Source organism: Chelonoidis abingdonii, chromosome 10, assembly GCF_003597395.2.
Source record: "Chelonoidis abingdonii isolate Lonesome George chromosome 10, CheloAbing_2.0, whole genome shotgun sequence".
NCBI classification, from domain to species: Eukaryota; Metazoa; Chordata; order Testudines; family Testudinidae; genus Chelonoidis; species Chelonoidis abingdonii.
Genome location: NC_133778.1, coordinates 27,326,908 through 27,341,433, shown reverse-complemented (window position 1 = coordinate 27,341,433; position 14,526 = coordinate 27,326,908). Strand labels below are relative to the sequence as shown.

The following is a 14,526-nucleotide window of genomic DNA, read 5'->3' as shown; positions in this document are numbered from 1 at the left end:
GAAGCAGACCCAGGTGTACAGCCAGCGCTGCAAACAGGGAGTTGCAGCGCTGGCTGAGCTTTTAAGTGTAGACCCCTGCTAAGTTGCAGCGCTGTAACCCCCTCGCCAGCGCTGCAACTTGCAAGTGTAGCCAAGCCCTTAGAGAAATAGAGAGGACCAAATATTTCTGCGTCACTCAAACTTAGTTTCTGTTGGTCAGAAACAAGAAAAATTCATTTGTATATTATGGCTCGCCAAATGTATTGCACAGCATTACTAGTTGTCTGGGATTTGAAAAATTTTGGTTTTTAATAAATGTCCATTTTACTCAAATAGTTGGTCAGCTGGTGATTTAACCAGTTTAAATACCTGTAACTTTTTGAAGGGGTAGTCAACTGGGAAGTATTATCACGATAACGTTTTGATATCACATGCAGTCTTTTGCTAGATGGATATTGGAACTATGTGCCTCAAGGAACAACAATAAGTATTTGACTTGTAAGCCATGTGTATTTACAGTAATGACCTTTCCGAAGAGATTTTATCCTTAACACCAGTTTTATTGGGTGTTAACGTTCAGATTCTTTTCCATCCAGACAAAAGCCCTGATGGATACTGTGTGTACAATGTAAATGTACATGTGCCTAATGTATGTGTGTGTACTGTGAGTATTTTCTATATACAGCACTAACATTTACAAAATGTTTACACTTTGTTTGTACCTGCATTGTGCTAGACACTGTATAATAATAGAATAGTGCCTGCCCCAGATATGTACCTATGTGGCATTTCCTTTTGAAAATTTGGTCCACAGGATTCATACCCATCAGGAGTTAGTGCAAAATGTGTTGGTTATGCTGACTGTTAAATCTGTACATTGGCGTGATTTGTTAAAATGCTGCTAAAACAGAGGGGCAAAGGGAGGTCAACCAAAACCAGAGTTTTCTAAGAATATGACAGATGATTTGGATTACTTTTGCCAGTCTCATTGTGCCTTGCACATGGACAATGAATAGCAGAGCATAAACTCAGCTTTAAACAAGATTCCAATTTATGGCTCTGTTACGGTAAATACCTGATTTTCTGACTCTAACATCTTTCTGAAACTTTTCTTCACTAAATATGCAGACAGTGTAGTGAACATTGCACTTTGGAAATCTGATAACTAAATTAGTTAACTTCCTTGCTTAACAAAACCTCAGAAGAAAAATCTAAGACACTGATCCCTCTCACACAACTAATTTAACATATGCTCAGGAAACTGTTTACATTAAAGTCTCTGAAGGGATGCATGTAATTAGAAAAAGCCATGTGTCTCCTATTTTGCCAGAGCTCTATAGCTGAGCTTTTAAAGCAGTACCGAAGTAACAAATATGTCTTTCAACCCAAAAGGTCCCAAAGTGCTTCACAAACTATGTACTTTCCACAGTGCTTTTAAAATACAGCCACTTTTGGAAGGGTGTGCAGCTACTAGTGGGCACCTTGCCCCCACCCCCCTATACTCCCCATAACATAAGTTCATTAAGGGGCAAATCCCAACAAGCCTTTATAGACCCTAGGGGCTAGCCGTGCCCAAGGGCTGCTCCCCAGACCAGGTTTCCCCCTCCCTGCCCCCTGAACTCCCCTAGAGGATGAATAGCCCATCCACAAGCCCTCCCCACCCCATCCTGGCAGTCCCCGCCCAGAGTCCACTCACTGGCTTTGCCGGACTTGGGCTGCTGCAACAGCTTGGCAGGGAGGAGCTGCCTTCTGAGGGCTCCTGCAGCAGATGCATGTGGGCAGAGGGCCCCCATGCGCCCCCCCAGCTCCTCCCTCGCCATGCTCGGGCTCTACGGCTTCTCGGAGTGTGAGCCATCACCGCTGCCCCTCCCGGATCAGGCTCAGGGTCCCACGCCCCGGCGGCAGCTCAGAGGCCCAGGAACCACAGAACCTGAGCATGGTGAGTAGGGAGCTGGGGGGCGCATGGGGGCCTCTGCCCGCATGCATCTGCTGCAGCCTGCAGGAGCTCCCCCGGGGGACGTCAGACCACAGCCTGGGCAGCAAGGACAGGGAGTGCGACTGCTCCCCGCTAGCGCCACTGCCGCCTTTGCAGGGCTCTTGCCCCCCTGCACCGCCATCGCAAGCAGGACACTCTGGCTCTCCAGTGCCTCTGGAAGGTGACTCCTCCCTGCCAAGCCAGGGCATTGCTTTTTGGCACCCCCAGGGCTGTCCTTAGGATTTATGGGGCCCTATGCAGTATTATTAAATTGGTGCCCCCATGCCCGACGGCAGCCTGAGCTTTGCAGCCTGGTGGGGGCAGAGGGACAAGGCAGAAAGAATAATAAGACGCCTGGCCGCCTCATGGTGGCGGAGAGTCACAGTTTCCCACAGAGACCCCTGTACCCTCTCCCTCACGCAGAATGGACATGCAGAAGGTGCCTCATTAAAAGCACTAAACTTGGGAATAAAAAATGTCAGTCACAGGTTTTTTTTATATGCCCTGAAGTTTGTCAGACATTTATTTTCAAACCTTTGTAGTAAGGGTGAGTCAGCTGTCTTGCTGAATACTACATTAAATATTATGGAACACATGATGCAGCTCTTCTCTGTTTTACATTTTCTTAATCAGTATTTCTAAGCTGATTTTATATTTTAAATGTACTTTTAACTGTACTCATTCCAGATTACTACATATTTAATTCACTGAAATAGACATTATTTTAAATTAATCAGTCACAGAGGTTTAGTGTGTTTATAACAACGTTAATTGCTTTTAGAAAAAGGGAACGCTAATTTACTGTATGTGATCTCCATAACTGTAGATATATTTATGAAATTTCTCCAAGTTTAAAAAATGTTCCAGAGATTTTAGGCATAACAAAGGATTTTATATCGTACTAAAATACCGATTTTCTTTAAAACTAATTAATCATATAGTCAGAAGTAAAGAAAGGGGAAACTCTTTGTTTAGCTATCTGGAAACAAAAGGCTGTTGCTTCCTTCAGTGTGGGGGAGGAGGGGAGGGAAGAGGGGGTGAAGGGAGAAATGGTTGGACAGAAAGGACAGGGTGACTTTGGAAGTAAGTTGTTTTTTTTTCTTTTTGTTTTTGTTTTTTTTTTTACTCTAGTAATTAAAATTCTTATTTTAGATAAGGGTGGTCTTTTGAAGAATTTATTTAAAAAAAACATGTCTGAAGATTCAAGCATTTAAAGCTAAAGATGATTGTGCATCTAAAAATCTATGCAAGCATTTTTTAGAGATGTGATTTTATAATCTTCACCAACTCACTAATGAAATATTTTAAAAGCAAATTTTAAACTAAGGTCCTGTAGACTGACATGTTCTGAGTAAACACTTGATCTTAGCTCATAGAGCCGAGAAGCGAATATTAAAGTCATGCACAACTGTTTTTATCAGTACATTCAGAAACTGACAGTAGATACCTGGTGGTTAGCAAATGCCTGTTAAATCTCTTCATTAACCCTTGAATGGCTCTTTAACAGTTTCAGTGTTGTGCTAATAGGTCTGGCAGGCTGGAGACTTTTTCTCTTAACTACTAGATCCCCTTCCCAGGAAAACTCGGAGCCTGCAGGAAAGGTCAGAACAGGGATAGGAAAACAGTAGGGTGAGCACTAAGACCCAGTGGTGCCCCAGATTTTCAGGTGCCCTACCCAGCTGCCTATGCCTAAGGACAGCCCTGGGCGCCCCCAACCACTGCTGCCCTAGGCCACTGCCTAGTTCACCTAGTAGTTGCACTGGCCCTGCCAGTGAGGCAGAAGAAAAACCAGGAGATTTAGATTAGATATTAGGAAAAACTTTCTAACTGTAAGGGTAGTTAAGCTCTGGAATAAGATGTGAAATCCCTGCCATTGAGGTTTTTAAGAATAGGTTGGACAAACATCTATAGGGATGGTCTAGGTTTAGTTTGTCCTGCTGCAGCTCAGGGTGCTGACTTGATGACTTCTCGAGGTCCCTTCGAGCCCTACATTTTTATGATTCTGTATTAAGTAAGACTGAACCTAAAATTGTCCCCTGCTCCAGGGGTTCTCAACCTTTTTCTTTCTGAGCCGCCCCCCGCCAACATGCTATAAAAACTCTAGGCCCACTTTTGCCACACTGCCAGGGCCAACATTAGGGGATAGCAAGCAGGGCAATTGCCCGGGGCCCCATGAAGCTAAGTTACTCAGCTGTCAGCTTCAGCCCTAGATGGCAGGGCTCATGGCCAGGGCTTCAGCCCCATGCAGAGGGGCTGTGGCTTTCCACCTTGGGCCTCAGCAAGTCCAATGCCAGCCCTGCTTGGCGGACCCCCTGAAATCTGCCTATGGCCGGCCCCCAAGGGAGCCCCAGACCCCTGGTTGAGAACCTCTGTCCTACTCTATCCCGGTGCATGCAAATTGAAACTTAGGTTGTCACTAGCAGGATGCCTGTTCAGTTAATTTATCTGTGATATCTCTTGACTCTTCTTGATTCAAGCTTAATATTAATTTGACAGGATAGCTTCCTGTTAGGGGAGATAGGACTTAAAAAAGCAGAATGGACCTGATTCTGCAGGGTATTTAAGCACATGCCTTACTTGGAATTCCTGAGTAGTCCTAGGCTCCTATTGTGTTCGAATTTAGGCATGTGCTCAAACACTGTGCTGAATTAGGGCTTAAATATGGTTACATTTGTTTTTGTGCACTACAATACAGTTTAAAAATTCAAAGGCCTGGGGGTGGTATGTAGAAGAGTTATGTATGCCTAAAAATCATATTTATAGTGATTTTTAAATATTGCTGAGATGCATGTTAAGTCTCTGATTTGCCAGAACTAGATAATTGGGTCTCAAATCTATGGAGATATATTTAAAAAAATTGTTTAGACAGATTACAAAATCATATTCTGTAGTATTGTTTGTTTTGATTATATTACAAATATTCCACAGTTTAGTTTTAAAATGTAATTGTTTTTCTTTACGTTTCTCAACATTTACATGAATGCAGTCTTTAGTCATTCAGAAGTCAGTGCTTCAAATAGTTTGTGCTAAAACCCAACTTCTCTGACAATTCTTACTAACTTTTAAATGTTCCAATATATATTTTTGACAAATACAGAAATGCTACCGATTACTAGAAATAAACTACATGGGTTGAACCAGATGTAGAAATAAATAAGAGGTGTGGTGTGTTGTCATTGATTGTAGCTCTGCTCATCTAAAACTGTCATCAATGACACATTTCTGTATGTGTGCTATATACCAAAATACCCGGAGCCTGTCGTCGCTAGGTGGTGTGGATCTTCAGCACCCCTCAAGTTCAGTCTCTTGAACTTAATAACCTTGACACAAATGTGGTCTGTTTTCTGCTGTATTAAAGCATGTAGGTAATTTGATTTTGTGGATGTAATCAAGCCAAAGGAGATATGTTTATAAGATAAAAGTGATTGCACTTTGTCTGTTAAAGTGATACGGTAGTGTTCGTAACTTTGAAATGTTTGTAACTCTGAACAAAACATTCAAAAGGTTACAACTGAATATTGACTTAATACAGCTTTGAAACTTTACTGTGCAGAAGAAAAATGCTGTTTTTAAACGGTCTTAATTTAAATGAAACAAGCACAGAAACAGTTTCATTACCTTGTCAGCTTTTTAAAAACTTTCCCTTTCTTTTTTAGTGGTTTAACACAGTACTGTTCTGTATAGTATTTGATCCTTTTTGTCTCTGCTGCCTGATTGTGTGCTTCCGGTTCCAAATGAGGTGTGCAGTTGACTGGTCAGTTCTTAATTCTGCTGTTCATAACTCTGACGTTCTGCTGCATTTTGCATCACTGGATAGCGATTGCTTTTTAAAAGGTTTTGCAAAACTACTCGTTGCTGAATATGCTGAAATACAGCCACATCTGGAAACAGAGAAGGCAAATTATAGGGTTATTAGATTATAAAAATGCAGATGTTGCTTGAAAAAAAGACTGAAGTCATCCTAACTGTGCCACTGAGACCTCAGAAATTAGTGAAATTCTCCTTACCATGGTCTTCAGCTTTTGAAATGCTGTGCTTGCTGAGGGTTTTGCCAATTGCTGTCCAGGTCAGTGTGGTGCTTTAAATTCTTTACCTTGGCGCTTGGTTATTTTGAGCACAATGTAATTTACTTTGTCCCTGATATATTTGTAAGAGGCTTAATATGGGTTAGAGTAGGAGATGTTAAAATGTCTTAGTGGGAGGACTAGAATAGTAAGTTAAATTTTTATGTTCCCTGTTGTTTAGATTTAATTTGCTAGTCTTTTTAATTTAATCCCCGCTCCTGGTCCTGCTACATATTAATAATAAGTATTCTTTGATTTATGCTGTGTTTGCAAGTGGGTTAAACAGTGATAATTACAACAGGCAACATGGAGACAAAGTAGTGCTTGTAACTGACTAAAATATTAACAAGTTCTATTGTACTCGTACGGGTTCTGAATGTCCTTGTCTTCATCCATTCAACGACCACAGCAAGGGCCAAATAATCTTCCTATTAACTGAGCTGGGCAGTGGGAAATTGCAGAGACAAAAGAGGAAAGAATTCTCATCCAGAGGCTGGGATGGGGAAAGATGTAGCTGCTTTGCAGCTGTTACTCCAGCTTAAGGGTTGGAGTCACCTTTGTAGCACTAGAGCAGCCCCCCAAGCGTGGGGGAGGGTTGGATTTGGAGGATTTTATGTAGTGCTGGATTCTCTAGCCACACCCACTCTAATGCTCTCCACATAGCACCTTGTCTGGCAGCATGCAGAGACATACACAAAACACAATGGTGGAGTCATCTCTTCTCAGCTCAGCACAAAATAAATACATACACTAATATGCCTTATTGCTACCACAGTATGCTTAGAAAATTACAGTGGAGCCAAGCAGTTTTCTGTATATCTTTCTGTGCAACACTAGTGCCGCAAATAGTTCATAGAGACAAAAATACCAATAATATAAATGTTTAACTGCCAAGGTACATACAGTCACTTTCCAATAAGGTAAGTGTCCTCAAACCAGTCAGGAAGTGAAGAGGAGCACTGAATTTGATAGTGGGTATTCTGTTAACTCCTAATGCTGCATTTCAGAGTTAAAATGAAAATTGATGAGGAGCTGAATTCTACACTCAGTGTCCACACACTAACCAGGCTGTGGGGATACTGAGCAGAGAAATTCATTTTGCCAACTCAAAAACTCCAATAGTTGACTTCTGTGAAGTGTTATCTGTAATTACTGGTCCACCAAAACTCTCCTAGAATGTAGCATCACAGCTACCAACAGTCTCAGTGCAACTGCTTTGGAATTACATGGGGACAGAATTTGGCCTAAGGTCTCTAAATCCAATCTCTTATCCATGTCAGCCCCCTAGTCACCTTGGTGATTTCTGAAGAACTTTCCTTTCTCTTCTGTATCTTCCTTTTCTGGATAGAAAGTGTAGAGACAGCTTATTCTAACTTTTAAAAGAATAATTGAACAGGATGCAGGATGCTTCATTGACAGTTTTTGACTAGAAAATTTCAGTAGCTGCTGACCATATATTTGGAGCCATATGTAACCTCTGCCCATGCAGTGTGGATTGAGTGTGACTTTAAGTAATTCTTTCTTATTGCTGTGGGGACATTCAGAAAGTACACCCAACCTTCGTTATGAATAGTTTTGCGCAATGATTATCAAGCTCCCACAGATGCCTAATGAAACTCTTAACATATTAAGACGCTAATGCTTGATGTTAATTGAGCATGTCGCCTTTAATGTAGCTGGAATTTTTAACTGCACATAGGTTTTGGCCTGTTCAAACTGTGACTATAAACACTGAATTAAAAATAATTACAAAACTTTGTCTGGATTTTGTTTGTAAATTAACTGGGTGACTTAGACTAGGCATGAAAGCAGTCATGTTCCTTTTAACATGTTGAGATGTGTACTCTTAAAGGGCTTGATTTTTCAACAGCTGATGAGTGGCATGTACTATTCAGCAGGTGCACACGTAGCGTTAACACATTCTCTGCACTGTACTTGGCATGATGTGCCAGCACCTGTACCTTCACCCCGAGGGTGCCTGGGACCTAGAAAGGATGTGTCCTGGGAAAGTTGAGGTTGTACACAAGGCATGGCTGGGACAATGGTGTTGAGCCCTCACGTATGCCTCTAAAACAAGGAATGAAAGGCATTTAAAAAAAAAAATGTAGCTCAGCCTCCAACCTCGGAAGATGGCGAACAACTCTGTGCCAAGCTGAATGTTGCCCTCACCATTCAGAATGTCCCTTTCCACATCTTCCTTCATTCTCATGCTGCACTGAGCCCAAAGCCACCAAAACCATCTCGGTGCAATTCAACCATGAGCTGAATTTGCATTGCCACTTTAGCAGTAAGTGTGATAGGGCTCACCAAAACTTATTTGTTCTCGTCCAATCCAGCTCTCCGGTCTTGCAAGATTCTTGCCCTCATTGATAAGGCATAGACTCATAGAAATCACTGGTCAAAAAGAGCTAATAACCTTTCCAAACTAATTGCCAATGCAGAGTATGCTCCTATAGAATTTAGAGTGCTTTTTCCCAGGCTAGTTTTAAATGCCTCATCTGATTCTTGCTTGCATATTTATACCTGCCTCTGGAAATTTCCACTACATGCATCCGACGAAGTGGGTATTCACTCATGAAAGCTCATGCTCCAATACGTCTGTTAGTCTATAAGGTGCCACAGGACACTCTGCTGCTTTCATTTGATGGAGTTTCCATCAGGTCCCTTGGAGGATAATCTGATAGGCCTCAAAAAATGTATCTTGACTATTCATCTTCAGTTTCTCCTTACTCTGTTTCATCCCATTATTCCTAGTTACACTTCTTAGCTCCACTCTAAAGTTTTCTGTTCATTTTTGCTGCTTCCACTCTGTAAACACTTCAGCTCCTTTTAAAGCTCTTTCTTCATATAACAATCCTCCCCTATTTTCTGTTGGTGTTCCAATATTTTGGTGGATTTTCTCTATGGGGTTACTCCCCACAGTGCTGCTTATGCCTGAAAATATAGGGCCAGGTTTTTAAAGGTATTTAGGTGCCTAGTGGGATTTTCAAAAGCACCCATGCACCTAAAACTGATTTCAGTGGGTGATATTAGACACCTAGATGCTTTTGAAAATACTGCTAGGCACCTAAATACCTTTAAAAATTTGGCCTATCACGTCTAATTGGTAAGGCTGCAACATGTAAAAATTATTAGCTTATTGTAGGTTGGGCGGGACAAATAATGGATGAAATTCTTTGTCAATAATTTAGTTTAGAAATATCTCCGCTTGTTAAATTATTCAATAAATATTATTTGATCAGCTCTAGTGTGAACAGGAAACAGTTTAAAATCATGTTAAAATAGAGAGAAAATGGCGTGGCAAAAATTAACTCCTATGACTTTGTCTTTAGATCTGTTAGAGAAGTCCCGTGTTGTTAAACAGCCAAGAGGTGAAAGAAATTTTCATATCTTCTATCAGATATTATCTGGTGCATCAGAAGACCTGCTTAGTAAGTACTGCACCTCTGCCGTTTATCAGACGTTATTGCTGCTTTTTGTTTTCCTAATGAAACATTCTCAACCAATATTTTCGTTTTGTGTGAAGAAAGGTATTTTTCTTAACTTGCTATTTATTATTATTATTGTTAGTATTAGTAGTAAATATTTAAGTTGTGGTAATCAAGATCATGGTCGGGATTGGGGCCCCATTTGTGCTGGATGTTGTATGAACACAGAAAAGAGACCATCCTTGCCCTAAAGGGCTTGTAATTTAAAGATCACTAAGTCAATTTAATATGAACTATTTGTTGTTAGCAATTATTCATATTTCTGGCCCTAAGGGTGAAAGAGAGCCATTAACAAGGGTATCTGACTGATCTTATTTTCATTCAATTCATTAGACAAACTTAAACTTGAACGGGATTTCAGCAGATATAACTACCTGAGTTTGGACTCTGCCCGAGTAAACGGAGTGGATGATGCAGTAAACTTCAGAACAGTTAGGGTAAGATTGTCCAGTTTAATCCAAGACACGTAACTCAAAATGTTAAACCCTCAATCCTGCAACTGGCTGTGTACTAGAGGGGATCCACCTCAGCTGAGCCATTTTCAGGACTGGGGCCTTAATCAGTGTTGTTCATATTTTGCTTGCAGCTGTATAGTGTGCAATGAGTTTTAGATGTAACATTTATTAACAAAGTCTTGATAGAGAATAGTTTGGTTTTGTATATATGTACTTAAGAAAGAAAAGTGTGAACTCCAGTGACATTTTTCTCCAATTCTGTTGCTAAATTTAAGTTAATCCACTACTTCAAAATTATCAGCATTCTGTTGTTCTATCCATTTATCTTAGCTTTTCAAATTTGTTGAGAGTCTGAAATTACACTAATTTGTCTATAGGCAGTTAGAAAAAAATCTTTATAAAAACATGAATTACTTCAGTCCTCTGGTATGGACACTAGAGACAGATTAAACATTTATGCCGACTGAGTTATACAATTCTTGCGAACCTCACTTAATATTCTGTAGTGTAATTATCCAAGCCTAGTAATTTTTTCATATTCTTCTTCTCATATATGTATTTGGAAAATGTTTATATTCTGTGCTGATGTATATAAATGGTGGATTTTGCAAGTATGATGTATTTGATTAAAATATATATCTTTATCTTGTGATTCCACCCCTCTCCCCCCCTTTCCAGAATGCCATGCAGATTGTTGGCTTTATGGATCATGAAACACAGTCCATCTTGGAGGTGGTAGCAGCAGTTCTAAAATTGGGAAACATTGAATTCAAACCTGAATCTCGAGTAAATGGTTTAGATGAAAGTAAAATCAAAGATAAAAATGGTAAGATGATACTGGTGTTAGGAAAAAATCCTAATATTTGAGTAATTCTTTGCAAATTCTGTCTCTTGTAAAGACACAAGATTTACTCTTGCTCTTGTAGCTGTATTACAGTATGTTACTTCCTTTTTTATTCTGATCATTATCTGTAAGTAGATTTGGTTCAGCGCTCTCCTATGTAGTGTTTCAGTCAAAATTTGGCTTTTTACAAAAATGTCTTTCATGAACATTTTTTTAGATTTTCCATTTTATGAAAGCTTTCTTCTGAAACATTAAATGGAAGAAATTGGTTTACTATAAATGGATATAACATGTTGATTGCACCACAGTATTTTTTCCGTTAATATGTTGGCTTTTGTACAGCCAACGTGCAGCTTAAGTTGTGCTTTTTCACTTGATGGGACCTTTTGGTGTAATTGGTACATTTTGAAAATTTGATGTTTTTGTTTTGTGTGTTTGAAAGTTCTGTTTCAGGAAAAAGATCCCACAGAAGAGTGGGGGGAAAAAAAATGGCCTCTTACTGAAATATAATGAAATGGAAAATGCTTTCAAACTTAACAAGATTTTTATGGAATTTTTTTTTGTTATGGTTTTCAGCCAACTTTCTATTGGGGGTGGTGGGGTGGTAACACTCAACCGAAGCTTGACAAAAATTATTCTGAACAAACTTTCCACTGCTTCAAAGTTAAAGATAATAATTAGCTTTTTGTGTGATGTAGTGTTGAGTAAGGGTAGCCAATAGAAATATGGCGATATGAAAGGGTTAATTGTAGACACACTCTGGCTTTTTGCTTTCATAGAGCTTAAAGAAATTTGTGAGTTGACAGGGATCGATCAGTCAGTGTTGGAAAGAGCCTTTAGCTTCCGAACAGTTGAAGCCAAGCAAGAAAAAGTCTCTACAACACTAAATGTGGCTCAGGTAAAAGCAGATTCTTATTGATTTTTCTTTTCTGTAAAATATGTAAAATATTTTTCTTTTCCATAAGGATTGTGGGGTTTTATTTTTTTATGTTTCAGAAGGACCTGAAAGATTATTTTAAAGGGTTGTTTTGTTCTGATTTTACTTCAGATATATCACAAATGTAATTTCTGGATTGCTGCTTGTGGGTCTCAGAGGATGTATCTTGTTATCTCTCAGAAATTAAAAGTCGCTGAATCTCTTACTTTCTCCATAATGTTGTTCAGAAATTGAAATTAAATGGTGCTATTAAAACAAACAAATTAATGGCTTCAGACGGTCTGACAAAAAGTCTCTTCCCCTCTCAACTCCTTAGGGTACCGTCTACGCTATGGGATTATTCTGATTTTACATAAACCGGTTTTGTAAAACAGATTGTATCAAGTCTGAGTGGGGGGCAAAAAAATAACGGCCCCACTAAGCACATTAATTCAGCAGTGTGCGTCCATGGTCTGAGGCTGCGTCGATTTCCGAGCGTTGCACTGTGGGTAGCTATTCCGTAGCTATCCCATAGTTCCCACAGTCTCCCCCGACCCTTAGAATTCTGGGTTGAGAACCCAGTGGCTGATGGGGCAAAAATCATTGTCGCGGGTGGTTCTGGATAAATGTCGTCAGTCATTCCTTCCTCCGTGAAGCAACGGCAGACAATCATTTCGATCCCTTTTTCCCTGGATTGCCCTGGCGACGCCATAGCACGGCAATGGAGCCCGTTCATCTTTTGTTACAGTCACCGTATGTGTACTGGATGCCGCGGACAGAGGCGATACTCCAGCGCTACACAGCAGCATTCATTTGCTTTTGCATGATAGCAGAGACGGTTATCAGTTGTTCTGTACCGTCTGCTGCCGGCGTAAATGGCAATGAGATGATGGTTATCTGTCCTTCTGTACTGTGCTCTGCTATCATGGGTGCCCTGGCTCAGATCGGCCGGGGCGCAAAAGCAAAAACTGGGAATGACCCTGAGTCAATCCTCCTTTATGGTTTCTAAAAATAGTCAGTCCTGCCTAGAATATGGGGCAAGTGTACTAGAGAACCAGTTATCAGAGAGCACAGCTGCTCCGTGTCAGATCCCGCAGAAATGATGAGACAATGCCATTCACGGGGTGCCCCTGCAACAACCCACCCGTTGCTTCCCTCCTCCCCAACTTTCCTGGCTACCGTGGCAGTGTTTCCCCCCTCCCCCCCCCCATTTGTGTCATGAAGTTATAAAGAATGCAGGAATAAGAAACAGTGTCTTGTTGTGAGATAAAATGAGGGGAGGCAGCCTCCGGTGCTATGACAGTCCAGGCAGGACATTAAGGGGTGCGGGGAAGAGAAGCCCAGCATGCCATTGCTATGACAGTCCAGGCAGGACACAATCTTTTCTTATACATGAAAGGGAGGGGGCTGATGGAGCTCAGCCCCCAGTTGCATGATGAGGACGGTTTACGAGCCGTTTCTGTATCTACTGGGAATGACTGAGAATCATTCCTATTTTCACCCAGGCGCCCCCGCCACGCCTCACTGAAGCCAGCCAGGAGCACTCACAGGTTGATAACAAGGACGGCTACCAGTCTACTGCACTATCTGCCACCGGGCAGAGGGAGAGGATGGATACTGCTCTTCACTGCTGCAGCATCGCGTCTACCAGCAGCATTCAGTAGACATAGGTGACATTGAAAGAAGTCAAGAAACGATTTCTTTCCTTTCTTTCACGTGGGTGTGGGGCGAGGGAGTAAATTGACGAGCTATTTCCTGAACCACACTGGACAATTGTTTGACCCTACAGGCATTGGGAGCTCAGCCAAGAATGCAAATACTTTTGGAGACTGCTGTGGACTGTGGGATAGCTGGAGTCCTCAGTACCCTTCCCTCCATGAGTGTCCATTTGAGTCTCTGGCTTCCCATTACTCTTGTCACGCAGCACTGTGTAGCCTGTAGATTTTTTTCAAACGCTTTGGCATTTCGTCTTCTGTAACGGAGCTTTGATAGAAGTTGTTTCCCCATACAGCGATCAGATCCAGTATCTCCAGTATGGTCCATGCTGGAGCTCTTTTTGGATTTGGGACTGCATTGCCACCTGGCTGATCAGAGCTCCATGCTGGGCAAACAGAAAATGAAAATCTAAAATTTCGCGGGGCTTTCCTGTTTACCTGGCCACGGCATCTGAGTTCAGATTGCTGTCCAGACGGTCACATGGTGCACTGTGGATACCGCCCGAGGCCAATACTGTCGATTTGCGGCCACACTAACCCTAATTCGATATGGTAAATACCGATTTTAGCGCTACTCCCTCCGTCGGAGTAGTACAGAAACCGATTTAAGAGCCCTTTATATCGATGTAAAGGGCCTCGTAGTGTGGACGGGTACAGCATTAAATCGGTTTAATGCTGCTAAAATCGGTTTAAACGCGTAGTGTAGACCAGGCCTTAGCTTTCATTCTCCTGGCTCTTGTGACTTCATTATATCATTAATTCTCGACGTAGGTTTCTCAGTCACTTAGTTGCTTTTGAAAACTTTACTCTTAAAATAGCGTTCAGTTATCTGGTTATGTCACATACTATAGGAAACATTTGTTATTTAAGGGAAAGAATTATTTTAAATTAGTGCTTTCTGCATAGCTACAAAATAAAGTTACTGCTCGTAAAAGCAGTTCTAAATAAAACATTTCACTAGTAACACTTATCACTGTTTTCATTTTCTTTGCTTCAACACACTTTTTGAATGTTCAAACACACTTGATGAACGTTTTGCTTTTATGAGGGTCATGTCCACAAGAAAAGGGTGTAGGAAGTTTTTCCTACA

The 14,526-nt window shown here is 41.1% G+C and overlaps 1 protein-coding gene across 5 annotated transcripts in view; it reads left to right on the top strand.

Annotated features, from left to right (window-relative positions):
- MYO1B (myosin IB) overlaps nucleotides 1-14,526 on the top strand; it is a 208,653-nt gene that overhangs the window by 122,608 nt on the left and 71,519 nt on the right. For all 5 annotated transcript variants that reach the window (XM_075070045.1, XM_032763336.2, XM_032763335.2 and 2 more), the window contains exons 8-11: nucleotides 9,351-9,449; nucleotides 9,840-9,943; nucleotides 10,640-10,787; nucleotides 11,585-11,703. In XM_075070045.1, coding sequence (XP_074926146.1) covers nucleotides 9,351-9,449; nucleotides 9,840-9,943; nucleotides 10,640-10,787; nucleotides 11,585-11,703 — 470 coding nt within the window. The remainder of the gene's footprint in view (nucleotides 1-9,350; nucleotides 9,450-9,839; nucleotides 9,944-10,639; nucleotides 10,788-11,584; nucleotides 11,704-14,526) is intronic.